The sequence below is a fragment of the Amphiura filiformis genome, chromosome 13, assembly GCF_039555335.1.
Source record: "Amphiura filiformis chromosome 13, Afil_fr2py, whole genome shotgun sequence".
In the NCBI taxonomy this organism is placed as follows: domain Eukaryota; kingdom Metazoa; phylum Echinodermata; class Ophiuroidea; order Amphilepidida; family Amphiuridae; genus Amphiura; species Amphiura filiformis.
Genome location: NC_092640.1, coordinates 34821066 through 34848648, shown reverse-complemented (window position 1 = coordinate 34848648; position 27583 = coordinate 34821066). Strand labels below are relative to the sequence as shown.

The 27583-nt window shown below is 36.3% G+C and overlaps 1 protein-coding gene across 1 annotated transcript in view; it reads right to left on the bottom strand.

Moving 5' to 3' along the window:
• Positions 1 to 1924: 1924 nt before the first annotated feature.
• Positions 1925 to 27583, bottom strand: part of LOC140167606 (dnaJ homolog subfamily C member 10-like) — a 146784-nt gene continuing 121125 nt past the window's right edge. The window contains exons 23-25 of the mRNA XM_072190905.1: positions 4318 to 4434; positions 3926 to 3933; positions 1925 to 1987 (exon numbers count right to left, since the gene is read on the bottom strand). Coding sequence (XP_072047006.1) covers positions 1925 to 1987; positions 3926 to 3933; positions 4318 to 4434 — 188 coding nt within the window. The remainder of the gene's footprint in view (positions 1988 to 3925; positions 3934 to 4317; positions 4435 to 27583) is intronic.

Here is a 27583-nt window from a genome sequence, read left to right as displayed (position 1 = left end):
ACGGTATGACCTTTGACTTTGATTGATTGTTTTATGTTCCCTTCATTGAGATTGATTTGCACCAAATTAAACCTCAATCGGACCAACTTTAAACCTTGATGCACATTTTACCTTTGACCTCGGATGACCGCAGATTGATTTTTGTCTTGTCGAGGATAGTTTGCACCACATTAAACCACAATCGACCAAATTTAGACCCCATAATATAACCTTTGATCTCGGATGACCTCGGATTGATTGTTTCATGTTCCCTTCGTATCAAGGATTATTTGCACCAAAATAAGCCTAATTGAACTCATTCCTGCTACTGACCCTTGTGTGACCTTTGACCCCAAGCTCTAAACTTAGATAGGAGTAACACTTTAAAGAATTTCACAACATGGCCTCTAATAACCCCTACATGTCGTTTGAACCCAAGTTGTGTATAACTTGCATGAAGCTTGGGCCAACGGTTATTCTGACCAAGTTGGATGGTCATAGCATGTAAGTTAGAGTAGGAATAGCATTTTGGAGAATTCCACAAAAATGAGCCTTTCCTACCTTTTGACCCCATATCTGGGGATAAGGTATATTAAGCTAGGGTCAGTGCTTCTTGTGACCAAGTTTGATATTAAATTGGACCGATTTAGCCCATGTTTATTGGTCGATCTATGAGTTTTAAAATATTGGACGAGACGTAGTTGAGTCTAATATTTAAAACTCATAGCGAGACCAATAAATATTGGGCGTAAAGCATCAATTTTATTTAAAAAATGTTTTGGATCCAATATTTTCACACACTTGGATTCATCAAAACGTAATAATGGTAAAAATCTGATACTAGTAGCATTTTAAAAGAAGTTTGACAAGAATCGGAAGAAGAAAAGGCAAATGCTACCCGTTTCACGAGGTACACGACGGACCAAAAAATAAATTGAACTGTTTTAAGTTCCATTAAAATATCTGTTGTCACCACAACCAGGGCCGTAGCTAGAGGGGGGGGGGGGTACGGCAAATGTAGTAAATGGTATGTGTTATTGTCGGCAAATTGCAAGAGTTATTTAATATATTAATGTGTTACGAAATTGTGCTGTTGTTACGTAATAGACCTATGACCTATTGTTAATGTTATAGTAGTTAGTAGTTTAAAAATTGTGTCGAAAAAATTTATGACTCCTTTCCGTATCCCCCCACAAACCCCCCATCCCCCACCCCCACCCCACCCACTTTTTAGATTTTCAAGGCCGTCCTCGCCAAAAAAAATTGGGGTCTACAACCGAATCAGATTGGTCTGGCGACGCCCCTGACCACAGCTTACTTACCTGACAAATTGGACTGTTTTAAGGTCCATTTACCCACTGAGCACTATCTGCCGATGTAACATTGCGTCTGATTGGTCAATTACATGTTATCTTCACTTTAATCACCAATCAGAATGGACCTTTGCAAATAATTCACCCCATTTTTTTGTGTGGTGAAATTATTCTAACAATGTTGCTGATTGGTCCAGTTGATAATGAAAACTTCTTTTTGACCAATCGGCAGGTAGTTCTCATGGGGTTAAAATATCTGTTGTCACCACAATACTTACCTGACAAATTGATCTGTATCCAAAATGACATTTCAACAGGTTGTATTTCTCCGACCGTTTGGAATACAGAATCTGTATCTTTATGATCATATAGACCTATTACGACACTGGATGATTCCATTAGATGAACAGAATTGGGCAGTGTTCCACCGTGGAACATATGTATAGCATCTAGGACCGTGGTACCATAGGCCGGTAACGAAAGTCCAATTTTCAGCCATTCAGGACCACGATATCCAAGAAAATAAAGGTTAATAGTTTTATTCAAAAACGTATTTTCAGCATAAATTGTCCATGTGCAAAGTCCTGAAATATGTTCCAGATATTTTTTTGGATAAAATGGAGAAGTGAGGTTTAATGTTTCATCAACTTCGATGTACGCGCTGACAGGAGTGTGCGCACATACTTGCCAGACACCTGAAAAAAGAATAAAAAACAAAATACGTATTAAAGCATCTTTAAGCACATTTACAAATGTTAATGTTTGATATATCCGGTGTTGTACAGTATTAGAGTCATGCGGTAGCAAGTTTTAAAAATAAACGACTGGTAAAGAAGACTAAACAGATGCTCCGAGAGAATAATACACGAAACACTAAAACACTTGATTTCTATTGTTCTGTGATATTTTTCACTGATGTCAATATTTTTGATTATTATTGATAACGATATTAATATTTTTTTTAAATTATTGTTGAAATTGATATAAATATTTTTGATTATTATTGATGTTGATAATAACATTTTTTTTAAATTATTAATTGATATTGAATTATTAAGGCTTTGAAAGTTACCAGTATCTGTAGGCCTATTGGCAAAATAAGATGGCAAAATTAAATAGAAAACAGAGAACAAAATTGATAGTCATAATTACCCTGGCCATAATTTTGCACTGGATAATACTATAACCGTGGGTTTTTGGGCGCCCTCTACGGAGGGGGCACCATATAGGCATGACTTTGTGAAAAGTTTCTAATTTCACTCTTGCTAGATTTACTCCGCAATTGTTTTGCTAAAATTATGCCCGGCTCAGAAATAAAAACACAATATGCTTGGATTTTATTTTATTATTGTTTTCTGATATGCACGGGATAAAATGGTGTGCGTATATTCTTTGTTTAAAATTAATGGACTTCTAAAAACACCAAATAAACCGTGACCTTTGTACGGCGTAAACCAGTTTACCGCCTCTTTAAACCCGATAGACGGTGAAATTTGACCATTCTAATTATGTATGTTTTGAACATGTTTGCACATGAACTAGTTGTTTACAGTGTGAAGAATCTACAACATGCTCATCTGTCAAGGCACAGTTCTTTAACCCCAATACATTTGTACATTCATTGAATGACCTTTGAAAATGTGAGTACAAAAACTCATACTCTGCAACTTAAGGTCAAATTTTGCACTATGATTGTTTAATTGAGGTTATTGATTATATGCCACTCGATGAGGCCATTGTGGTCCATAGTGATTGCAGTAGCAACAGGACCGTGACCTTTGCACACCTAATCCTTAAACCAACCCCAATCAATTATAATTGACCAACACAACCAACACAACCACTGACCAATCATGAAATCACTAATTGGTTTATGTGCTTGACTGCTAACTGATTGTGACCAAAGATATTAGAACACAGCTCAGTATCTTTGTGGTGACTATCTCTGATAAAAAACATTAATTAACGAAGTTCAATTCTGGTCGGCAGAGAAAGGAATAAATTCAGAAGACATGATTGTGTGGACCATGCTTGAAGGCCACGAGTGTACCAGATTTGCCAACCCCGCGATATGGTAGCACAATTAGGCGACCTTTGACTTGTGGTTCACCGTTGTTCACCCAGGTGGGTGTCGGGCAGCTTAAAGCAATAATGTACGATTTAGGCCTACGTCATTTTGTAAGTGTTTACCCAAAATGCTAAATGAAATAATATTTATAGTAATATGCCTAACTGCTGTGAAGGGTTCCTAGCATAAAAATGGGCTGTGCCCGTTTCATGAAGAATAACGATCGATCTTACCCTTGATTTAACAGGCCTGTCAATTTCTTGGAATTGTTTGATATGAAAGGGTATGATTTTTTTGTATTAGTTTAAGTATTTCCTAGCCTCTCTTAGCCACATGGTTGGTGGGCTACAAAAGACACAGAGTATACCTTAGGATAAACTGGCATGAGTGCGCCGACCCCAAGTTTTCAACATTTCAGGATTGTTTCTGGACGGAGGTCGGGTGAAAAACGAAATTACGTTTACATGACTTTGTCGAAATTCGTCGTGTGACAAGAATGAGTGTATAGATTACTAGGGGGGAAGCTTACTTATTTGTGTCTTGTATACTATCCATCATAATTTACCCTAGGTCCTGCATAACGAAATTCAACAATATTCAATATCCAAAGCAATACCCTCACTACAATAGGCCCCCAAAACAGAACTCCCACCCATCATAATCGCAAATTGACACGAACGCTTCATTCCATAAAGTATTTCTCTTGTATTTGATCATCTTCTACTCTTCCCTAGAAAAAATCATTATAATACCAAATCTAATCACCATGGAATTCACCATATCACGTCCAGCTCACATTGGGCGCCCATTCCTTTTTTAAAGGAATTTTTATTTAACATTTGAAAACGCTTTTTAGGACAAGCTATTGATGATAGTAAACCAAATTGTTTTCTCTGCGTTCACTATCGTCCACGTCTGCTAACACGCTGTCCCCTCTCCCTAGCCATGTCAACCTACCAGTGCAATTGGCTTCATCTGACGCATCTATGCATAGTTGATATCCATCACAAAGTTGTGACTTATCCAGACAACCGTAGCTATTGACACAGTTGAATTCGTCTGCCACACACATGACTAAAAATGAAAAGAACTCAATCAGCAAGAATAATTACTGGGAAACAAAGAGGTCTGTTCACATTTTCTAATATATTTTATTTACAGTCCACAACAGCAGATTTGCTTGGCTTAAAAATAATACGATATAGCGCCTTTTCCAGCCAATAGCGCTTTTACCCTCCCGCCAAGACTCATAATTATTACATAGCCCCTAATAGTTAGGTCAAAAACTTCAATTTGGTGACCACTCTCTGGCTAGTAAGGTTTGACAATTGATTCGACTTCTATGGACCATTTAGAAAAAAAATAGCCCCATGTCCCTCGCGAAAATCCCGGCATTTTTTGCCAGAGGCCAAAATCCAAAATGGCCGCCGCCACCATTTTCAAAATTTAAGTTTTGAACAAGAACACTTATAATCATGCACAAAGACACTTTTTAGGATATGTCGAGTACAAGGATCCTGATTCTGAGATTAGTTTGACATTACGGCATCATTTTCACCGGGAAATGCCGGGATTTTCGAGAGGGACATGGGGGGCTATTTTTTGTTCTAAATGGTCCATAGCTTACTATCCAGAGAGTGGTCACCAAATTGAGGTTTTTGACCTAACTACTAATGCGGAGGTAAACATTGTGTGGTCACATCTTGTTTTGCCTTGTCGGGCTACAAGGATTGTAAAAATTCATAAGGCAAATGTCAAAATGACGTATCATAAAAGGTGTGCGATCGGGCCGACGTTTAGATTTAGATTTAATGTGTTTTTTCTAGCACTTACAACATAAAGTACATGAACATAAATATCATAATTTATAACATGACAGCACAACGACTTATATTTAAAATGAGTGCCTTAACTACATATTCTACATAACACCTGGTCACAATACATCTTTTACACAGTCGCGTTGCCAACGGGGGGGGGCAGGGGGAAGAGTGCCCCCTGACAAAAATGAAAGAAAAAAGTGCCCCTCTGATCACCCCGATCATGGGCCAAAATATTGTAAAATACCAAATTTACAGAGCATATATTTATATACATGCATCTTGAATAGCATTATATTATATATAGTTTAAGCCTGTTGAAGTTACACATATATGTGGCCGATTGGTAATAATACCTGGTTGAAAATGCTCATTCAGTTCTCTTTTATTCATCATTTACATTACAAGCAATTCGATGTGATACTGCATTTAAAAATTATTCTTTCTTTTTGACCAAAACGTTCTCGCGAGTAATTCAGACCCAATGACGCAAACCCAGGCATTAACGATGTTTTTAATAACCACACCCTAAATAAACAAATACATTTTTCTATTTTTTTACTCATCGTAAAGCCCTATATCTTACATGTTTTTATGTGAAATATAAAGTTAATACAACATTCCGTTCCAGAGTTATTGAGTAAAAACGGAAAACAGACGCAATATTTAGGATAAGACAATCCAGGAAAAAACTAATTTGCCTGTATTTTGGTATATCTCTGCCCCCGCTCCCCCAATTCAATGTTAGACCAAGCCATGATGTCAACAGGTCCGTGAGACCCTCCAAAGATGGGGAGTGGGGAAGGGTGAGATATAGGAGGGCGTCTGTACTGCCCATATTTTGCATGTATGTTTCACTCGCCTCTCCAAGTTTGATAGGGCACGGATTTCAATTGTTTAGTTCAAGTGTACCAACTATTTTTTTCCTGGATTGTAGAAGACATTTACGTATGTATGACGCAACTGCATTTTTTTTCATATGTGCCCCTAAAATTGTATTTTCCCCCTCCTGACCATGCTGACCAAGAAAGCTGGCTACGCCCCTGCTTTTACACCTCTTGTAAGATTAGGGTTAAGCATACCGTGAAATTCACTGGTTGTTAGTTGAACCAAGAATCCATAATCATTCTTCTGGTCATTTGTTTCCATGTTTAACCATGCTGTTTTCGCATTCAAAGTAATTGAATTTGGCCTTACTTTGTAGCCGGTAATCTCCATTATCATTGACTCTGTTGTGGTAAAATTACCTTGTCCTATTCTTATAAAGTCATCGTTTATATCCAAGAATACGAATGTCATCACTAAGTAATTTTCGGCGGAATGTACCATCCAAACACAGTCCAAATTATTTGGATATTGATTCGGATAGAATGGAGAGGAAATATTGGTAAGAATTCCATTCATAAGAAAAGTTGGTAAGTCTGAATCACAGAAATCTAAAACACAATAATAACGCATAAAAGTAAAACGATAACATAGTATAATTGAAGACCTGAGCGCAAGAAGACCGTAAGTCCACTTGGCCCCTCAACATGTATGTCACACTAAAGTTGCGTACAGTTTTGTATAGTTTGGTAATGTTTTATACATGTTCAGGGGCCAAAACAAATCTTTCACAACCTTTCATGATGTTTTCACAGTGGAACATGTATTAAACATTATAAAACCATAAGAAACTATACGTAATTTTAGTGTATACATGTTGAGGGGCCAAGTGGACTCGTAAAATTCTTATATTTCAAAAACGGTGTGATCAATTGTTAAAATTCAAAATGTATAATTATGATAGTTGAATTTTTCTTCAACTACGCCAGTTATTTAGCTATGTTTAGTTATGGCGTTAAAATACCCAAACAATTAAGTTTCCGACGATACAGTTCCATATGAAAAGGTTTGACTACAAAACAGATTCTCTTATAAATGCATCTACGCACAGTTTCCACCTCGATACACCCGAATCATAGACCAATTAAAGGTCTATGCCCGAATACACAGATATGTCCAGCAAAGCGAATCTAGTCTCCACGCAGTCTGTGTTATACTACACGGTTGAGTACATAGCATCATAGGATCTGTGATAGATCTACTGGAAAATAGACATCTGTGATTGGTTTTAGCCAAAACCTCAATTGTTCCCTTTATCCAATCAGAAATATTTTTGTATCGAAAGAAAGCTAACACTTCCACCTAAAAACACCTTTTTTAGATTAGGTCAACAGATAACCCAATTCAATGTTATAGCAAGGCGAATGTGGTAAATCTGTTACAAACTACCTATCCAAGCAAATTTTTGACCAAAATGTAGTCAAAACCCTAAGTGTTCCTTACAATATTTTTCAAATTTTATGTCATTAAATGAAATAGCACATTTCCATTGGCAATATACTAGCTTCATTTGAATGAACAATGGCCAATTCTCTTTAAATTGCAAATCTTGTGCAAACAGTTACTGATTTCGCCTGTTTTGTCATACGGTTGTAAATTCAACGAACTATGACTTTGCTAAAGAGCGCTTACAAATTAACATGTTTCAGGGATACTCTGTATACTGTAACGCAGTGGCAAGCCGATTACTCCTCAAGTCCACTCGGGAGCGTTGCCGCTCGCTCTGACTTATTATAGAACAGGACATGATTTTGTGGCCAAGGAGCACAGAGCGACAACATTTCAGAGTCATGCCGCTGCAGAGGCATGACTGCCGCTGCAGCTGCAGCAAAATATGGTTCAAGCATGCATTAAAACATATTTATTCACCAATCTTTGTACAAGAATAAATGATAATGATACAAATGAAAGGGACTAATCCGAAATAATTAGGGTGATTACGTAACTGATGCATGCTTGAACCACATTTTGTTCTTTGTTCTCAAAATTAGAAAAAATTAATTAGGCAATTAGCGTAGCAGGCTGGCGATATGGCAAATATGAAAGAAATCTGATTAAGAAAAAGTCCAATATTTTGATAAAAGTTTACTTGCACTGTATGAAAAGTATGGCTGACGAATTCGGCAACTGTGGTTGCTGTTGAATTCGGAAACCGTGGTCAGTATCAGAACAAAAGCATCTATACTAAGCATTGTGTACGAGTCCGCTCGATCGAACATGAACGAGACACTCGAGGTAGTATTATTTTTTCGTATTCAGACACGTGATAACCATGCAAATGCGTAAGTTGCAATCCAATATCCCCTTCATCCTTTTTCAAGACTTGAGTTATGACTTGCAATGCAACCTGAAGTGCTTAATGTTTCATTTTGATTCTTCCATTAACTGTAATACGTCTCTTTTGTTACCCCCACCTCATTCCGGGACCTCATTGTGATCAGCACCTCAACCATATCACCAAGGAAGTGTTACTCCCTGGACAGTACCTATAGGGTCTGTGCTCCCTGCTATCACTACTGTACTTTCGGGCTCGCCAAGTCCGAGGACCACAGACACACGCACAGACTGTGGCTACCAAAGACCGTGCGTATCATGTTGACCGACCAGCCGTTCAACATACGCATAGTCTGGGCAGTGGCCATGATGGAATTGCCGAGCCTAAAGTGTAGTGATGGAGTTCAATCTTGTTTAAGAGGGAGGAAACATAGAGGACCGTGGACAATGCCTAGTCCACCCATGCGTCTGCTTACCACACTCTCTCTCGTCAGAAATATGAACACATTGTCGGAAGCCATCGCACATGAAATTAGAACTCATATAAGCGACGTCACGAAAACACTCGAAGGATAGTGGTGGTGCATTATCTATATCAGATTATAAAACACCATAATCAATAACCATAATATATTGCTATAAGGTGTTGTTAAAATGTTAGATGCAATTGCATTTTTCACAGATTCCTGGTCAATAGTCATGTTACCATGGTTACCTGTCACTCTATTAAAATTGTCGTAGATTCCTCTTGGCAGCTTATAAATTCCCAAAGGAATTCTACCCTTGTCCATGATATAACCAGGTTATCAATATTTACAACCACTAAATAAAAGATGATTTAAAAACAAACAAACAAACAAACAACATAGTAACAAAAACATACTTTTTGCGTATCTGATAATCATAAAAGCAAAATTGTCGTCAGTGTTGGTCCAACATGAAACACAATGCCACATGAGCCACATATTAGAATTACGCAGAGTCATTTCCTTTGATACGTGGTAATCAGATTGGAGTACAAAAACACTGGTTTTGTCAGCCACCCTATCTCCCATGCCTACAGTTAACGAGCTATTTTTCTTGAGAAAAACACTGGCGAGTTGAATGGAATAGTAACCATCAGATGAAGACGCAAAATACCAGGAACATTTCCACCAGTTGTTTTCCATTTGTAGAACAAAGCTGGTAATATTGGCAGATTGACCCGGAAACATTTCAATTGACCTGTGACACAATTCTAACAATACTTATATTAGTAAATACCTGAAACATCTACCTACATGTAATCCCCCCTTAATGAGCGCCCCATTGTTAATTATTCCAAAACGGTTGATCATTTGCCAAATTTGGGATATGCATTCGAAGCATAATCGAATTCTAAGCATTATGACACATCATTTCTTGCAATGATCCCAATATTGATGTCACAGCATACATTTAAATGAAAGTAACCCAAGATGTGAAAATCCTATTGCCTTGTATTCAAATTTGGCATACGTTTTGGAATAATGATCATTTATTAAGGGGGGGGGTAAATACTTATTGGTAGGTGTTTATAAAGAAACATATTTATTCGTAGCATAGTATATAAAATAAAAAGAAACATACTAAATAAATAAATAAAAAGATAAATAAATAAATAAACAAATAAATGAACAATAAATAAATAAATAAATAAATAAATAAATAAATAAATAAATAAATAAATAAATAAATAAATAAATAAATAATTATAAACAAATTTAGGATTACAGGAAATTTACAAAATATTTAGTGCTGTAAATGATAAAAAGACAATAACGGATGTCGAATTGGTCAAAACTTTTGCAGGGGTCAAGAATTCAAAATTACTTAAACGCCAAAATCAGGTCAGATACTTTAATATGTGCACCACATAAGTTGACGATATCCAGAGTGTAAGATCTTTACCATTAAGAACTGCTTCATGTATTTCACAGAAAAACTCGGATGGATCCGGATTTTTACATCCTATTAAATGCAATTTCGATGAATACTGATAAAACTTGCGATAGGCAAGACATAGCTCATCAAACCTTTCCAACAAAATTTGTGGATATATCAATTGGTTGTTACCAGAAGACGAATCTGATAAAAAACACAAAAAAAAACACACAAAAAACAAACAGATAAAATCTAAAGGAAATCAAGAACCCGCAAAATATAATTAAGAGTTATTTTATTAAACCAATCTATGAAGAAGGAACATATAAACCCAGGTCACGAGCTAGGAATCCCAACTCAGGTGTAGGGTTTGACAAGACAACATCAAAAAGGCAAAAATAAATTACACAAAAACATGGCAATATATAAAAAATAAAATTGATGCATGCAACGTGGACACCCAGTCAGAGGCACCTAAATTTTTAATATAAGGACACTTGCTTTTTTTAGCTTAAGTCATGTAAAATCAGCCGTTTTCCAAAATTTATAAATTTTGCCTGAATATTTTTGGAAAACCTGTTTGCATTTTTTTTTTCAGATTTTGGTAACATTTTAGCCTCCACAAAAACAAAAAAACAACGGCCCTAATTGAAAGGTCCGCCCGCCCGTAGAACAGGGTTGTTTTCGTTGCCTCATGCATAAAGCATAAATACATAAAGCACATTTTTTTGGATAGGTTACTTTTGGCACCGACACATTTAAATATTATTTTCAATAATTATTTTATTTATTTTTCAACCGACTTACCCGGGTGGAAAATTAATAAAATAATTAAATGGCCGAAGCTAACGTTAAATACGGCGCCTCTGCCTAATGTGTTTTCAGGAGTGGCGGAAAAAACATTGCCTAAAATTGGACAATTCTCCCCTAAAATAACGGAATTGCCAGGGACTTTTTATTTTAACTGGGACAGTTATGTTATTTTGAATGATGTAATTGGTTTCAGAAAATAGATACGTTATATATACTAGTTTATATAATACAGAGAGTGTCGCCAAAGTTTACAATAAGTATCATAATTATTATAATTATTCAGGTTGCTCACCAAATCCACATGTTGTCCATCGAACATTTAAGTTACCATCCGATAATATAGGCTTATATGATGCAACTGCAATATACTTTATAGTTCTATTAAAACTACATATCTGAGAAAATAGTACATAAACAAAATCGAGGAAAAGAGAGTCAGCATTTTGTACTCATATTTTGAAGTTTCATGAAAATGAAAATGGTGATGAAAAATTATCATATCTCCCCCCTGAGCAAGATACAAGACCCCCTTCCTAAAATTGGCTTCTGCTAACCCCTGACAAATTTGAAAATATTGAATTTTGCACACGTTTCAATATATAATAGACAGAGATAAAAAAGAGTTTATCGCGTCTGATGTCACTGTCAATTACGATCCTTGATTGGTTAACACAGGTTAATAGCGCGTAAAAGGAAGACCGATCTATCTGGTGCTGATCGGAGAAAAGGAATAGCAGCAAATGGCGAAAAATTACGTACTTTTACAAGGCAAAAAGCAGCTTTTCTAGGCATTGTTGACATGGTGCCTTCGCGAAAGAAAGTTTCCTACTATAAAGACTTAACTTTTGAGATGGTTTGCATGACTGTTTGAAGGTGCAAAATTAACAATAGGGCGCCCGGTTACACCGCCTCTTTCAGCAAGTCATCATCACGACACTTGTAAACAAACCGTGCTCAAGTTTGATTGACAGATATGACGTCAGACGCGATAAATTCTTTTTATCTCTGTCTTTCATTATAACACAATGGTTTATCTCTTTTTCTGTTATGTAATGTTACCTATATTACATATTTTCACAATATAAAAATGGAAGAAAACTTTTGGAATGTTCCATTTTCAGCATGAGGGGTGAGACTATTTTCTTGTATTTTTAAAATGTTGAAAATGCCCAATTTTCTTCAATTTTTGAGGGAAAATAAAAGCTTTATCTTTTTTTTCTTTTCTTTTTTGTCATAACCTACCTCGCTATTGATGTTTGCAAAAATGTATTGTAAATCATGGAGCCTTCTTTAGTATTTTACTTACATGTCCACCAATTTTGGGCACTTTTGACAATTAGTCAGATGAAGCATTTCTGTTACTTACACTTCTACTTGGTCACACAAACATGTGATATTTGCAAGGGTTAGTCCATTATTTCAAAGGGGTGTATCAAGGTTTTTGCTATATTCCACTGTGTAAAATGGCTGATATTGAGCAGATAATAGCTGTAAAGGGCTGGCTAAATGGCCATATCTCTACAGTATGATGCTAATTTGGAGAGTTGCATTAACTATATAGGTCAAATCTGACAAATATGGATAATAATAAGCAACGAATGACCTAAAAAATGTTTTTGTTTTTTTAATATCCAGGTATCCATGTTCAAAATGTTCAAAATGCCTTAGTTCCTAATTTAAATTTGTGTGTTTTAGGAAAATAATTAATTTTTTTATTAAACATTATCACTATTTATTGCTGTTTGCACAAATATGCGGTCCAAATCATTGAGACTACCATGGCATCTGACTTACATGGCCACCAATTCAGTGCATTTTTAACAGTTAGTCAAATAAAGCATTTGTGTTTCTCCATGTGTTACTTACATTTACTGTCACTGCATGGTAATGATTTCAACTAAAATACTTTTAACACTCGATAACATATGTCTACCCAGCAAACACAAAAACGTTTTAAAAACGTTTTTAATAAGTTATACAGGGTGAGTCAAAAAAAGTGCAATAGAGCAAAGAATCGATATTTATGTAAGAACCACGTTGAACTTTCCAATTATTGAAAGTTTCTATAAATGCCACACTCAATACGCACCCGTTGTGAAAAAATAAAGTCAATCACATCTACCGTTTAATTTTTATGAGCCCTTTTGCTACGATACCCAATTTCATTATTTGTCCACGAGGTACCATGTATTTTGAATGAGAGCACATAATCATGATAATGCACGATAATGCACGATAAAGGCACCAGCTCTGAAACTGACTTTAACTTAAATAAGGTTGATTTTTGCGTATTTCAATTTCTTTTTTCTGTTCAAACAAACTTTCTAACATTGCTTTAAGTCCTTCATACCTCACTCGACTTCAACTCCAGTTTTTTTTTAAATCCCAACTTCCTGGATATTTTATAATTCACTCCACATTTCATTTCGACATTGAAAAAATCCGCCTACAAATGTGTATGTTTTTGATAGAGAATAAACATCTTTAAAGTAAAGGTAAAATGAAAATAACAATAAATAATGTTTCTTTTCCTTAAACAAGACCAAGGAAAATAACAATTTGGGTGCTCCATTTTATTTCAATGCCAATGAGGTTAAGAAAATAGCAATTGTTCCAAATCTACCTTACACAGAGTGGGCTGACATTCAAATTTTAGATGCTTCTTGGACAAATATTAAAATTGGGTATCGCTATAAAATGTGTCATTAAAACCAAACGGTAAATGCTAATTCCTTGGTTTTTTCACACAAGGTCACTAATGGATGTATCATTTATAAAATGTTTTAAAACCTAAAAGGTTCAAGTCGGTTCTTAAATAAAAATGGATTCTTTTCTCTATTGCACTTTTTTTGACTCACCCTGTACTTTGGCTTTTGGTTTACATAAAAACGTTTTAATAACATTAAAATGTCGGGTTATATAAAGGTCATGAAAACGTTTTAAAACGTTTTGTATGAAAACACACTACAACAATATTTTTAAAATGTTTTCAAAAATGTTATTGTAAACTATTTGTGCAAACATTTTTTGCCAAATATTTTGTCAACACTTAAATAACATTATGTTAAAATATTTGCACTCAGCAAACACAAAAATGTGCTTAAAATGTTCTTTTCAAAACGTTTTAATAACATTTAAATCTCGGGTTATATAAAGGTTATGAAAACGTTTTTAAAACGTTATTGCAAATATTTTGGGCAAACTTTTTTCGCAAAATATTTTTTCAACCCCACAATAACATTCTGTTTAGAATGTTTTGTATCAAGTTTTTAAAAATGTTTTTGAAATGTTATTAAAACGTTTTATACCCTTTATATAACCCGACATTTAAACGTTTTCTCTAAAACATTTTTTGTTTCCTGAGCAGTAGATTATCAAAATATGATTTTTAATGTTATGAAAACGTTTTATACCCTTAATATACCCTTTATATAACCCGACATTTAAACGTTTTCTGACAACCTTTTATAACCTTTTGCGAATGATGTCGAAAACGTTTTGTGTTTGCTGGGTAGCCTATATAGTGACACGGGCAGGTGATCTTTGCCAAGATTGTTCCATTGGGGTGTTTGTAGAAAACTTGCCATATTTTACTGTTTCATTAACATTGAAGGGATAATACATACATGGTCTACCAAAATACTTACTAAAATGTTTAAACAAAACACGATCTAGATACCTTGCAAGAACTCCATTAGCCACATTATGGCTTATGGAGTTATGCTCCACACTGAGAAATGCCAACTTCTTTGCATTACCAAATGCCGCAAGCCAGTGAAGTTCAATGCTACATTGCTTTGAAGCAGGTACGTTGCTTAATGAAAGTATATAAAGGTATCTTCATTCATATTGCCTTGTATCTATGGTGAGTGGAAAATCGCTCACTAGCATTTGAGTTTAGGCCAGCTGTGGTGAGCGAGAATGATCGCTCTCCTCAAACAAAATTTACCATTTGCACCTTGTGACTGTGACTAAGGATTGTGAAGTTTGAAATTAAATCAAAATGCTGGCCTTACTATATTTAGCAATGCTACGTTGCGTGTGATACCATCACACTTCATCAGGCAACTGACCCGCTGGACTGGTCATGTGACAGACGGTTATGAATCGGATTGATGGCTCTGTCCCATGCGGTGCCACTGTTCCTCCCTGTCTAAAATGGTTGCATCCTCGATGTTCGGCGGTGCTACTGTTCCTCCCTGTCTAAAATGGTTGCATCCTCGATGTTTATGGAATTACTATTTTCTTTGAGTTGTAAATAAACAGCGGCGTTTTGTGCTTGTTTGGTTTCACCCACATAGGATTCAGTGCAGTCTGAATACATAAGCCTGCACACACAAGTCCATACACAAGATTAGAGGATTTCTCTTTGGGTTGTTTTCAGCTAGTCCCTATAGCCGTCTGTCACATGACCAGTCCAGCGGGTCAGTTGCCTGATGAAGTGTGGTGGTAGCACACGCAACGTAGCATTGCTAAAATAGTAAGTCCAGTATTTGGATTTAATTCCAAACTTCATGTTAATTCAACTGGATGACTGAAAACATTCATCAATTTGTGACTAAAGGATTATTACTGATTTGGAGTTCGGAATCTTTGTATTCATCTGTGTGAATATTTCTGTTGTGTAAATTTTCTCCATTTTTAGTTTCTAGAATGACCACCATCTATAAAAATGGAATAACTTAGATGTCAAAATACATTTGATTGTCATACAAAGCATTTGTAAAGGAGACACAAACAGTGGCGACGCTAGTCTTTAGGGGCGAGGCAACTGGGGCACAGTGTCATCGCCCCGATATCGTCATGGTAGAAATCGCCATGGTAGGTTGAATCCACAGCCACCCATGGCCATTTTATTCGGACCTTATGAGATGCATAATTAGCGAAGTGACCTGACTAAGGCTACTGATAATAGCCGGGGTAATTGATTTCTCGCTGTGTGAGTAAGCTTGTATACGACATTGCGGTCAATAGTCATACTGCCTCCACTTGAGTAGTGAGTGCAGCTATAGCCTGCTGCGCGCTGTAGTCCATACAGGACCAACTCAATATGGTCAGATTTTGAGTTCAAAGCGCACGGCCAATTTTCAAAGGGCACGCTAACGACTATCATATCTGTTCAACACGTATTTTCAAGTGTATGAGACCACATCTGGTTTCTTGAGACGAAATCATTTACGGGAGATATTCATCATTTTCTAACCCGGTATCCGAAGATTTTCGTCTAAATATCAAATCGTGCATAGCACATTCACGTGTATCGATCCCGGGTATTGATTTTAGTATCTCTGCAGTACCAAGTAATTATTAGCCAGGCGATGTCGGTGTGTGGTGATATTTAAAAAATCTCACGACCGCTCTGGTAAAATGACCCCCTGCCTCCCTAGGCCTTTCCAACAACAATAAAGCTAGAAAATTGGTATTTTCAAGATGATCAAAAAACCATTCACAGTCTCACAAATATACTATGCAGGTGTTATGTTGATATATTATTCTTAAGAAAGAAAAAATACAAAAAATCTAACTGGTTTATTCCATTTTTAGGAGGGGTGTTTTCCTACAAATCAAAATTATTTGATATCAGAAGGACATTCCTTGTATTCAAAATGCAATTCGATGTGCTCTCAGGTCCCACAAAAATTATGTGAAACCGTCTCTATCCAAGCCTAAAATTAGTTTACCTGTGAAAATTTAAAATAAAAAGATATGGAAGTTTTTATTATTAGGATATAAAAACACATTATTCACTTCTTCTCAAAAAAGTTAAAAGTAGGAAAACACCCCTCCCCAAAATGGAACAAACCAATCAGATTTGTTACTTGTTCTCTCATATTCGTTAAGAGTAATAATCAATTGTTAACACATGCAGAGTATATTTTTGATTGAGAATGGTTTTCTATATCTTTGATCATCGTGAAAAGACCAACTTTTGATGTTATTTGTCCATCACATGCAAACTTCAAGATGTTCTAGAGTGACACCCCTGTATAATGGAGTAACCCGCACATCAAAATACCTTTGATGCTCATATTAGACATTATAAAGGAGAAACAAATTATTTTTTTTTATTAAACCAAAATATGTGAAAATAAGGTATGAAGGTTTTTATTTTTTGTATCAAAGAGTGGGTAAAAAACGCATTTTCACTTTTTTTTCACTTTTTTTTTTATGTGAAAGCGTCTCTATCCGAGTCTTAAACTAGTTTACCTGTGAAAATTAAATATAAAAAGATATGGAAGTTTTTATTATTAGGGTATAAAAACACATTATTCACTTTTTCTCAAAAAAGTGAAAAGTAGGAAAACACCCCTCCTAAAAATGGAACAAACCAGTTAGATTTGTATTTTTTCTTTCATAACCGTTAAGAATAATATATCAACATAACACCTGCAGAGTATATTTTTGACTGTGAATGGTTTTCTTTGATCATCTTGAAAATACCAATTTTCTAGCTTCTTTGTTGTTGGAAAGGGGAGGCAGGGGGTCATTTTAGGGGGGTCTTGTATCTCGTACCAGAGCGGTCGTGAGGTTTTTTAAATATCACCACACACCAACATCGCCTGGCTAATAATTACTTGGTAATGCAGAGATACTAAAATCAATACCCGGGATCGATACACGTGAATGTGCTATGCACTATTTTATATTTAGACGAAAATCTTTGCATACCTGGGTAGATAATGATGAATATCTCCCGTAAATGATTTCGTCTAGAGAAACCAGATTTGGTTCCTTGCACTTGAATACATATGTTCAGCGGATATGACAGTCGTTAGCTAGCGTCTTGAGAAAGAAGCTTGCGTCTTGAACTCAAAAATTCTGATTTTATACGTGCCGAACTATAGTGCAGTGTAGGCAATCGTGGAGGTAGTCTAAAAGCAGATGAACTATGGCGTATACCATGCTCACTTACACACAGCGAGGTCAGTCACCGGGCTATTGTCAGTAGCCTTAGTCAGATGTCGGAACAAAATGGCCATGTGTGGCGGTGGATTCAACCTACCATGACGATTTCTGCCATGAAGATATCGGAGTGATGACACTGTGCAGCAGTGTGCATAACTTGGGACACTTACCGTCCTCGGTATGTCTAGATCTAGCTCTTCTTCTACAATGCTCGGATGAGCGGGTGAAGTGACTACAAGGTATTGCTGGTAGAAAACCGAAATCATTGTTTCATTCCAGGATATTGAAACAGTTCGGACATCCGTATGGCTGATATTATATACATTTCCAATGTAGATCGACGTGCCACAAACGATATCAGCAGATATATTATCATAAGAAGGGGGAATATCTTAATGTTAAAAAACAAAACCAAACCAAATAAATGGAGTTATAATCAAACACATGATTAAAAAGATTAGTTCAAGTTGCGTCTGAAACGTTAAACAAATTCCCTTTTTAGGAATGATCAGACCTTTCTAGCACTTTCGATACGTAAAATAAGTAATTGGTGTCGAAGTGCCCTTCTTGTGAACAGTTATGTAGCTACACAATTCTATAGCTCATATTTGGACCACCCTCAAAAGTCTGCCCCAAATAATATGTTTACGTTTACTTATTCGCCATAGAAGTGATGTAATAATCGGATTAACTACCATAGCAATAGATGAATACAATTTTTGAATATATCGCCCTGATGGTGCTCCTATAGAAAGGAGGGATTTATGACCGGTAATAGGCTTATCGGACACGTCGGACCAAAGTATGGTCGGACATAGCGCTATTGCCGACTAATGTGGACGCGCTAAGGGATTAGCGGAAAATTATTATTATTATTATTATTATTATTATTAGTGTTATTATTATTATTATTATTATTATTATTATTTTAGTTTGACAAAGTAGTCCCATGTTACATTTGACTTATTTTATTCATGTCTGCCCTATATGATGGACATCTTTAAAAAAAAAAAGGAAAAAAATCACAAAAAATAATAATGACTGCCCTCATTATGCTATCATTTTCTTCGGAGGGGGTCCAAAATTTACAAAAAGCCGGCTTCAATAAAATTGCGACTTCTCCTATTATTGACCCCCCCCCCCAACCCACCGTTTACACCTCCCCCGGACAGGCATCAGTCTTTTCGAATAAAATAAACACACTATCTGTAGTCATCTTGTGACTCCCTACATTTTTGTCATCACATTTTATTTATGACACCCCATATTTTCCTTTCCGTATATTTGGGACCCCCTCTTAATCATCTTATAAAATCCAATTGCATGCTTATCTCATCTACATCCAGGGCTATACTGCCAAACTGCCCCACCCCTGAACCCTCTGGAGGGTTTACATTTGCCCTCCCCTAGAAACTCGTGTAGGTCGTCCCAATAAGGATGGTAAATTGTTCCAGCGCTGTTCCTGTCAATCCAATTGACCCCCCTGTTGCGTTTATTTATATTAACATTTGCCGCTGCAGCAATGATGATATCACGCAGTAAATTACTCTCCTAAACATTTTGCGCGAGTGATATACTCACAGTTATATCCGACAGCCCAATAGTGCTGTCCACACGTAATTACTATTACAGGACGCAACGTTCTGATCGGTCTTAACCCTGCTCATCTTCGGCTTTAAATAGTCGGATTTAAGGCACATTATGTCCGATAGAGTTATATCCGATGCTCGTTCACACTGCCACTTATATCCGATACTATTACCGACGTAAGTCCTGTAATAAGTGATTTAACTCCGACTGTGTGAACACGACTATATGCATAGGTACCGCGTGAACGTTGTAGTGCGGGGCTATATTCAAAAATTATATTCATCTATTGCTATGGTAATTAATCCTGTTACATCATTATATTAAGAGCTCATACCCTAATATTCACATTTGGCAAGATATGATGCAATTTGAGCATATATTACTTTTTAACATTAGCACTGCCTTGGGGATTTTTCTAAGATTCCCAAAATTATGTCATTTCCATTTAGATTCTGGGGAATTTCCAATTCATAAGTAGTCCGGGCTGACTTTGTTGAGAGGAAATTCCCATCTTTCATGAATGGATTTCTTTTATCCCCCTTTTTATGGTCTAAATTTTTTTATCCCCCTTCCATGGGGGGGGAAATTTCTTGAAGTCTAGTAAATCCAGCACCTTTTGGCGACAAAATAGGTTTATGGTACAAATGCGCGCGAAAAAATTTGCCATATTGAAGCTAAACTGGTGAAATATGGTACAAAACTGGAATGAATTCGCGTGAAGCGCAAAAAAATTTGGCACTTTTCACGCTGAAATTGCCAAATTTGGTTAATTTGGTCAGAAAAGGGTTAATTTGGTCAGAAACCCATATAAAGGCATCAACATGGGGGGATTTTATGGACCATCCTCCCTATCAAAATATTGGGGGGGGGAGATTTATCCCCCCCCATCCCCCGAGATCTACGCCTATGGTCATTAACTCATTAGCTAAAAATTACCGTTTGGAGTTATTACTCATTGTAGTCATAGTGTTACACCAAAATTGTAAAGCGCGCACATTTTGTTGATTTGAAGCTTGAGAGTACACAATAATGAATACTTAACATTCATGCGCGCGGAGCGAGCAAAAAGTTTGGAATGTGCATGCCTTCTCATACATTTTACCCCGGACTTTTACCCTCAAATTTGTTTGATTCAGCCCCCCTATTAAGGACTGATTTTTTGATCCCCCATATTTTCCAACCCCCTCACCAAAGTATTTATGAACACTCCCTAATATTTCCATCGTAATAGTTAAGCGTCGTTTCACACGATTTATTCAAAATTTCGGATTTTGTCACAACTATATCACCTAAAGCCTTGTTTTTGGCAAGTTATATTAGGTTCATATTTGTACATTACAATCGTGAACAAAAACAGAATTTTGAAAAACATTGAGGGCGTCCTCCTCAGCATGGCTTTAAGTGTACGGATACTTTTTGGGCGCAGTAAATTATCTAAGTTTGACATTCTTACGTATTATTGCTAGCGGATCAGAGAAATCAGTTAGAGGGAGTTCAATGGGCGACAAAGCTATGTATGCATCGGCAATTCCTTGAATGCTAAATGTAATACTTCTAGTTCCACTTTCAAGGGTCAAAAATGGCACATACGCCTTTAACAATGGTCCAGTATTCCAGAATAAAGAATGTATAGATGCTGTAGAAGTAGTCCACAGTGATGCAAGATAATAATCCCGCAGCTGATCCACGCTTTGCGTAGTTATGTCGTTACAATTATCATATGCTGGAGAATAATGATAGTAATATTAATGATGACGATAAAATAATAATAATGATGATGATGATGATGATGATGATGATGATGATGATGATGATGATGATGCTACTACTACTACTACTAATAATAATAATAATACTAATAATATCAATTCAGATGATTTTCACCACACATGCACATATAGACCATGTTAAACTGAGCTAAGTACCACTTGGAGAACCAGAAATTCTCATATATTGTATCTGGACCAGTTTGCATGGGGAACAAGAATTTGTTGGGTAAAAAGCCCGTAACCTGAGAACTTTTCCGTTAGGGCGCTTTTTTCAAAATGGCCGCCAAAATCCAATATATATGGTTAAATTAGTCACTTTAGGGGCATATTTAACCAGATTTTGGATTTTTATTGATAGCAATAATGTACTACTAAGTCAGGTTATTAATATGAAGGTAACAGGAGGTCTCAGCTGGGGCGCTTTTTTCAAAATGGCCGCCAAAATCAATGAAAAGCATATATATTGTTAAATTAGTCACTTAAATGGTATACTTCATCAGATTTTGGATGTTGTTTTTGATAGCGGTAAAGCGTTACTAGGTCAGATTATTAATGCGAAGGTAATAGGATGTCACAGGCAGGGGTCCTTTTTTCAAAATGGCCGACAAAATTGAAGAAAAGTATGATATCAACGAAAAAGCGTTAATGTTACTTCAGTTGAAAAAAAGTAATAGCTGTCTTTGACTTTTTGAATTTATAATGAAGTACGTCAGGGTGGTAAAGGTAGATTCTGATATAAAATGGCGGCAATGATGACTACCAGAATTGCCTTTATGTATTAAATTGTTGACAATGGGTGGAACGAAAACATGGAACCTAAGTGGGTTGAAACGGTAATGCCTGAGGACGTCCAAGAACTATTGGTAGGGAATGACTATGAAGATTTTTCAGAAAAATAGCGATTTGAGTGATCTTGAGGATTAAAACAAAAAGAAATGCATCAGTAAAATACGGACAATTTATAACACTGTAAGCAACACTTTTGCGGCATTCTAGTGTACAAGTTGCTTTTTGGGGTCTTCTTTAATACATAAAGGTAATTCTGGTAGTCATCATTGCAGCCATTTTAGAATCAATCAGAATCTATCTTTACCACCCTGAAGTACTTCATTATAAGTTCAAAAAGTTAAACACAACTATTACTTTTTTTCAACTTAAGTAACTTTTCATAACGCTTTTTGTTGATATCATACTTTCCTGTTCAATTTTGTCGGCCATTTTGAAAAAAGCACCTTCGCCTGTGACATCCTATTACCTCCACATTAATAATCTGACCTAGTAATGCTTTACCGCTATCAATAACAACATCCAAAATCTGATGAAGTATACCATTTAAGCGACTAATTTAACAATATATGCTTTTCATTGATTTTGGCGGCCATTTTGAAAAAAGCGCCCACAGCTGTGACCTCCTGTTACCTTCATATTAATAACCTGATTTAGTAGTACATTATTGCTATCAATAAAAATCCAAAATCTGGTTAAATATGCCCCTAAAGTGACTAATTTAACCATATATATGTTTTCCATTGATTTTGGCGGCCATTTAAAAAAAAGCGCCCTCAGCTGTGACCTCCTGTTACCTTCGTATTAATAACCTGACTTAGTAGTACATTATTGCTATCAATAAAAATCCAAAATCTGGTTAAATATGCCCTAAAGTAACCAATTTAACCATATATATTGGATTTGGGCGACCATTTTGAAAAAAGCGCCCTTACGGAAAAGTTCTCAGGTTACGGGCTTTTTACCCAACAAATTATTGTTCCCCATGCAAAACTGGTCCAGATAAACCATATGAGAATTTCTGGTTCTCCAAGTGGTACTTAGCTCAGTTTTAACCTGGTCTAATACATAACTTGACACTGCTTACATAAATTGACCAAACTCCATTCTATGTCCATAACCACATTGCTCATTATCGACCTCATCGCTGAAAATTGGTTTAAGAAAATACAATAGTAAACTAGACTTAGCTGTGGTCTAAGACCACAAACACAGCCGTGTTGTAACCCCTTAATGACCTTTGACCCCAAAATCTACGAAAACCCCACAGGCATTGCCTTGTGTCAATGCATGTGTGCACATAGTATCATTCTGCCATGTATTTGTGACAGAAGGGACATTTTGAATGTTTTTCGTCTTGGACCGGAAGTGACCCCTTAATGACCTTTGACCCAAATAAAAAAACAAACCACATATACATTAGGTAAGCATAATTCATGTGTGTAAATACCGTCAATCTCCTATGTTTTTCTTAGCTAATAAAATTTTTTGAAGGAATTTGGTTTTATACCGGAAGTGGCCCCTTAATGACCTTTGACCTCAAATCTTTGTATGATTCATAGACACTGGGTAATAACAATGTATGTGTGCAAGTTGTGTCACCGTCCTACGTAATTTGTGGGAGAAGTAGCATTTTAAATCTATTTCGTTTTATACCGGAAGTGACCCCTTAATGACCTTTGACTTCAAACAAAAAAATACCACATATACATAAGGTAAACATAATTCATGTGTGCACATACCGCCACTCTCCTATGTTTTTCGTAGCTTATAAATTTTTTTGAAGAAATTTGGTTTTATACCGGAAGTGACCCCTTAATGACCTTTGACCTCAAATCTGTGTATGATTCATAGACACTGGGTAACAACAATGCATGTGTGCAAGTTGTGTCACCGTCCTATGTAATTTGTGGGAGAAGTAGCATTTTGAAGGTATTTCGTTTTATACCGGAAGTGACCCCTTAATGACATTTGACCCCAAATAAAAAAATACCACATATACATTAGATTAACATAATTCATGTGTGCACATACCGTCACTCTCCTATTTTTTTTCTTAGCTAATAAATTGTTTTGAAGGAATTTGATTTTATACCGGAAATGGCCCCTTAATGACCTTTGACCTCAAATCTGTGTATGATTTATAGACACTAGGTAATAACAATGCATGTGTGCAAGTGGCGTTACTGTCCTGCGAAATTTGTGGGAGAAGTAGCATTTTGAGTTGAAATCACGTTTTTGACCTCTGTGACCCCAAGTGACTTTTGACCCCACGAGTTTCATGTGACATGTAGGGGCATGGTCAGTGATGGTTCTGACCGAGTTAGGTCAAAATCGGTGTAAGCATGTCAGTGCTAGAGCAAATGTAATTGTCGACAGAAGAAGAAGAAGAAACTAGACTTAGCTGTGGTCTAAGACCACGAACACAGCCGTGTTGTGACCCCTTAATGACCTTTGACCTTAAAATCTACGAAAACCCCATAGGCAGTGGCTTATGTCAATGCATGTGTGCACATAATATCACTCTGCCATGTTATTTGTGAGGGGACATTTTGAATGTTTTTCTTCATGGACCGGAAGTGACCCTTAATGACCTTTGACCACAAATAAAAAATACCACATATACATTAGGTAAATTTAATTCATGTGTGCACATAACGTCACTCTCCTATGCGTTTCTTAGCTTATAAAATTGTTTGAAGATACTTGGTTTTATACCAGAAGTGACCCCTTAATGACCTTTGACCCAATCAAAAAACTACGTCATTTACATTAGGTAAATATAATTCATGTGTGCATATACCCTCATCCTCCAATGTTTTTCTAAGCTAATAATTTTTTTTAAAGGAATTTGGTTTTATACCGGAAATGACCCCTTAATGACCTTTGACATCAAATCTGTGTATGATTTATAGACACTGGGTAATAACAATCCATGTGTGCAAGTAGCGTTACTGTCCTACGAAATTTGTGGGAGAAGTAGCATTTTGAGTTGAAATCACGTTTTTGACCTCTGTGACCCCTACGTGACCTTTGACCCCACCAGTTTCATGTGACATGTACACGTCAACGGCTGTGTAATTATTTGATATTTATAGTCTCCTCAGCAGCCAGTTTGGTTCCACTACGTCCACACAGACAGTCTGCCAATGGCAACTTATAACGCCGTTTCTAATTGGCTAAAAAGGCGACTTAAAAAGTCTATTCAACGAAGATAAAGAAGTTGCGTCCGGAAACTTGACTGACTCTAGGTTGCACTTCCGGCCTCAATCATCTGTGCGAGCAGCAAGCTCTGAGCATAATCAATTGCCAAAAAACCACCGGTAGGCCTATAGCGTTGTTGTACAGCACAATAATATCAGTTTTACCACGCACAAGCAGCATTTTTATATAAAAAAACTGGTTCTGGCCCATTTGGATGATACATGTAGCCATGAAGTTTAAAAGGTATGCCCCCTAAGCTTACGTCCGCTTAAAATTGCTCATGAATATGAAGCAGCCGATTTCATTAACCAATTGAAAGCCTTGTTTGAAGTCTTGCTGGATGACTTCATGGGAAATGTGTTAGATAATCAAAAAGACCTCGTTCGTTATCAGACTGTTTGTGTGGACAGTATGCTTCGACGACTATATTTATAAATACGTATTTATAAATACGCACGTGACCACGTCCGCGCTGCTATAACAGCTTGTAGACAGTAAGTCTCGAAGTGACCTTCTACATAGCGGGTGGTCTTCCTTTATATTTGAATGCAAAGGCGACAAACAACGCGAGACAAAATTGTCTATTTTGTTTAACTTTGTGATTATATTGCAAATGTTTCCGTCGATGAATATTTTTTAACTTCGGCAAATACTTTCAAAATGTTGTTTTTTATAATCCCCCATGTGTAATAATTTTGCTATTCAATTAATACTTAAATTTGATGATATTTATCTAAAGAGTTCCTATGGCATGAGGATTTGGTCACGCTTGCTGGTCTTTGTATGTCGTGCCCATAGGTCACGTGCGTATTTATAAATACGTATTTAAAAATATAGTTGGCTGATGATTATAGTCTTAAAGCTGCTTTATTTACAGATAAAACGGACGGCCCTTTGTTTTACAATTTAGGGCCCTGTGCCTATAATGCACTTTTCTCCTTCATTTTTTGTCGGTGGGACTCTGTCCCCTGGTTACGCTACTACCTGGGGCCATACTAATTGCCCTAGTGAGCTCATATACATACAATATGGTACAATACCCAAGTGCTATAAGTATACCAATTTAGAGCGCTGCTTTATTTACTGACAAACGGTTGGCCTTTTGTTTTAACATTTGTGCCCCTGAGGCTCCTAGTATTAAACATCTGTGGCCAAAATGAGCAAAAGGTACATCTACGGGTGAGGAACATACATGTGCCACATATATGCCCTAGCCATAGCCATAGATAAATGTAGATAAGATCGCTAACCATTAAAAAGCCCACACTGAACAAACACTTTACTAAATGAGGGGACCTAACTAAAACATCACCGGAATACCACGAAAATGGTAATTTACTTTATCATGTACGGATAAATAAAGTTAAATAAATTACATATTTTAGCACATTCAACATAATTGTGTACCACCGTTTTAGCATGATAGTATTGCTGAATAATAAAGACAAGCACATATTATCTAAATCTACTGTCTGTCCAATTAACTTGAAGACCCGGGTTTTATGATTTATTTCGAAAAGCTATAGAAAAGACACCACAATTGCGAATAAAGTAGAATTTATTTCATCAAATCTTTTTACCTGTTCTTTGATTTAAATCTTCGCACTCCAGTGTCTTATTTAAAACATTGACTCGGCAACCAAAACCAAATCCAGGACATTCAATATTACATTTTGTATCGAGGAATTGTATTTCATCGTAACTATTCGGCACAGAAAGATAGGCTTTGTTGTGTAGATCTTGACACATGACTGCTGCATTATGCCAGGAAAGCGCGGTGTCATCGTTGTTTTGATTTCGATCCATCCAAAAATACAAATCGTTTTTTAGATTTCTATTCATCCAAATATAACAACTTGTGTTGAGGCATAAAGGCATGCGAGCTATAAAAGATATAATGAAAATAATGTTCAGTAATTTCAGTCATTACTATTGATTTAATTTTTCTTATTTAGCTATATGTTCAGTCTGTTAGTTATCTATTCAGTGGACCTGTGTTAACTTAACTCAGAGCGTGTTTATAGTGAGCCAGATTATCCGGTATTTAGCGTATAAGTACATCTTATACGGTATTGGTCGCCACTATAAACAGACCAATAGCGCTATTTGCCGCACATATTATACGGAACTGATATCCTTCGATATCGATGGATATTGCAGTATATTTATTCCGTATACGGCCACTATAAACAGACAGGGTTTAACGATACCGTTATTCAAGGAAGTGGAGCAGGGTTATATAACTCTCCGAGCTCAAATTTGTCACTGTAATAA